This window comes from Myotis davidii, unplaced genomic scaffold (assembly GCF_000327345.1).
Source record: "Myotis davidii unplaced genomic scaffold, ASM32734v1 scaffold496, whole genome shotgun sequence".
Lineage (NCBI taxonomy): Eukaryota > Metazoa > Chordata > Mammalia > Chiroptera > Vespertilionidae > Myotis > Myotis davidii.
Window position 1 is genome coordinate 1,526,840 of NW_006289398.1, and position 3,648 is coordinate 1,530,487.

General features: G+C 40.8%; 1 protein-coding gene across 1 annotated transcript in view; it reads left to right on the plus strand.

The window, feature by feature from the left end:
* Positions 1-295, plus strand: part of NUP155 (nucleoporin 155kDa) — a 47,946-nt gene extending 47,651 nt beyond the window's left edge. Inside the window, exon 35 of the mRNA XM_006761746.2 lies at positions 66-295. Coding sequence (XP_006761809.1) covers positions 66-225 — 160 coding nt within the window. The 3' untranslated portion in view covers positions 226-295. The remainder of the gene's footprint in view (positions 1-65) is intronic.
* The last annotated feature ends 3,353 nt before the right edge of the window (positions 296-3,648 follow it).

Consider the following 3,648-nt stretch of genomic DNA (forward strand, 5'->3'; position numbering starts at 1 on the left):
TGTGGGAGGTGAGAAAGGTTAGCAGAAGTTGGAGGGAAGGAATGTGTGTAAATGCACAGAGTTGATGCGGTGTCTTTGCCTTGCAGGAGAAGATTTACAAATCTCTGCCTGGATGCTATTTGTGGTTACCTGGTTGAGCTACAGTCTATGAGCCCATCAGCAGCAGTACAGGCCATCACGGGGAATTTCAAGTCTCTTCAGGCTAAATTAGAACGGCTTCATTAATTATCCTAATGTATTTTTATCCACATGTTTTGACCTGTAAAATAAAATCTCAGCGTGGTTTAGATATCAAGTGCTCTAAATCTAAGAAATTGAGAACAATTTTATTTAATAGAAGTTTTCAATAGATGGCTAGTGTCTACAAGCAACACATTTACCGGATGAATTATATTTTACTACTTTGTTTTATAATGAGGTTAAAAAACAATTGAGGTTAAGATTTTTATCTTCTTATTTCCACAAGGATAGGAAGTATTTAGAAACTCTTAATTTGTATTTTACTGCAGGCAGAAATTTTGAATTTATAATATTCATTTTAGTCCAAAGATGTTGATAGCAATATTTAGATAGGCTAGCTGAGCAGGCCATTTACATAACACTGGATTCTGCAACAATCCTTAAATAGGCACACACACACTCTCTTTAAAGTTTATTAAGGTTTGGGTTTATCCTTGGAAAGAAATTTCATCCAACTAATTTTTTCAGTTACAATCCTTGAAGATTAATATATACCCCCTTGTTTTTTGAGCAGGTGATAAATTTGTAACTAATGTTCTGTCTTGAAAACCTATACAGGGAGATACTGTTTTTCCTGGTGTCTACCTAGTTCAGTGATGGCGAACCTTTTGAGCTCGGCGTGTCAGCATTTTGAAAAACCGTAACTTAACTCTGGTGCCGTGTCACATATAGAAATTTTTTTGATATTTGCAACCATAGTAAAACAAAGATTTATATGTTTGATATTTATTTTATATATTTAAATGCCATTTAACAAAGAAAAATCAACCAAAAAAATGAGTTCGCATGTCACCTCTGACACGCGTGTCATAGGTTCGCCATCACTGACCTAGTTCTTTGGCCTTGTGACTACTGACTTTATTAGAATAATGGTTCTCAAATAGTGTGCATCAGCACATCTGGGAATTCGTTACAAGTTCAGATTATTGAGCCCATTCCCAAACCTGCTGAATCCATAATTTAGGGGAGCCCAGCACTCTGTGTTTAACCAGCCCTCTGGCCCTGCAGCACGTCAGGCTGTGAACCACTGCATTACAAGATGCAACTAGCTGCCGGATTGTGCTTCCTATCAGAGTCCTCCCCCTGCCTCCCGTCAGTAACCACACCCATAGTTTACCCACGGCACACAATATGTAAAGCAGAGTTGTTAGTAATGTAGTTTTTAGGCTTTAAGAAAATTGGAATAACTAAACCAAGTGCCCCAAAGTCATGGCAACGACGAGGTAAGAGAGGACCAGGACTAAGACACAGACTCCTCCTCACGTTTATGCTACCAGCAGTGTGATTGCCTTCTTTCTGTTGTCACTAATGCATGTCTAACGATTTTTAAAATACATTCTGGAATATTTTTCCTTCCACTTTTATTTTCCCCCCAAGATCATGAGTTGTCATTCACATATTTATTCTCTTAGCTCCCTTTCTCCTATAACCTCTAATTTATAATATTTACTAGAATGTTAAAATAAACAACTACCTCTCATATTTTTTAGATTTTCAATTAAATTTTTTAATGTGGATAATGAATGTATGAATACTTGGTTAATTCTGTAAATTTAAGATTCTGTCATGTCTACTTAAACTGAAAGTCTCTTAATCACTATGCTATGAGCAAAGGTGTGGTGTAAATGCCATTCCCTCTGTGGTGTTGCCTAATCTGCAATCACTTGCTACTCAGACAGGACCAAGGACCAGCAACATTGGCATCATCTGCATACACTGCCCCCCTGCCCTGAGTCAGAATCGACATTTTAACAAGATTTCCAGGTGGTTCATAATACATTCAAGTTTGAGAAATACTGCTCTAAGCCATGCTTTTCTTTAAGTTCGTCCAGCATGTTCCTTATTCATTGCTAGTTAAATATTCATCTGTCTCCTCACCAAACCTGTGATATTCTTGAAGGCAGGAAATATGTATTATTAGTTTTTGTATTCTAACCACTGGTACTAAAAACTAATTGCCTGCCCTAGCCGGGTTGGCTCAGTGGATAGAGCGTCAGCCTGCGGACTGAAGGGTCCCAGGTTTGATTCCTGGTCAAGGGCACATGCCGGGGTTTTGGGCTCCATCCCCAGTACGGGGTGTGCAGGAGACAGGCAAGCAATGATTCCCTCTCATCATTGATGTTTCTTTATCATTAATGTTTCTCTCTCTCTCTCCCCCACCCTCCCTCCCTCTCCCTCTCCCAAATCAATAAAAAAATTTAAAATTATTTTTTCTGTCTTACGGGGCACATTGCTAACCTACATTTCCCAATTCTCCCTCTCCCAAATCAATAAAAAATTTAAAATTATTTTTTCTGTTTTACGGGGCATATTGCTAACCTACATTTCCCAACCTCCCTTGCAGTTAGGTGTGACCACAGAATTAAGTTCTCTCCAAAGCAACATAAGCTGAAAAACTGTTATTTCTGGGCCCAGGTCTTGAGACTGTGCACGCTCTCTTTCTCCTTCCCTTGGGCTGGAAGCCACTATGGCCGACTTGATTATGCACCAAGACTCAGAAACCCAGACAAGCCCTCAGCAGCCATTTCTGTACTGTGTGATCTTAGCCGTTGCTGGCCAATCCTGGAGAGAACCTCTTACCCAAACTGTATCATTTGCGTGTTCCCTCCAAGAGATTTGCAATTTTGAACTGAGAAGCTGAGAAAAACTGCAGCTGAGTCGCGTTAATGGTAAAGCTTTAAAGGTACACCATGCATCACAAGAACCACTAGCCCCAAGTGGCATTTGAATTTCATGACAATAAAACAAAAAATTCAGTGTCTCAGTTGTATTAGCTACATTTCAGGTGCTTGATGTCATTTGTAGCGTATGGCTATGTATTGGACAAGCAGACATAGAACATTCTCATTGGTAGACGTTTCCACTGGACAACGCTGCTCTAGGGAGAACACCCGCCTTTCCTGGTTCCCGTCCTGCACAAAGGCTGGTGACTAGGATTCATTCCTTAGAACCTGTGGGATTCATCAGAATCTCCACAGCAAGCATGTCAGACTCAAAAGCTCACATGGGCCAAGTAAACATGGGAGAGAATCATTGATCAAGCCTGCAACCCAGGCATGTGCCCTGACTAGGATTCAAATCTTGACCTCTTGCCCTGACAGGTTTGGCTCAGTGGATAGAGCGTCGGCCTGCAGACTCAAGGGTCCCGGGTTTGATTCTGGTCAAGGGCATGTACCTTGGTTGCAGGCACATACCCAGTGGGGAGTGTGCAGGAGGCAGCTGATAGATGTCTCTCATCGATGTTTCTGACTATCCCTCTCCCTTCCTCTCTGTAAGAAATCAATAAAATACATATTTTTTAAAAATCCTGACCTCTTCGTTCACAGGTCGATGCTCAACCATTGAGCACGCCAGCTGGGCTCCCATTCTGTTAAGAATTGGTATTCTCCACTACATTCTTACTCATCA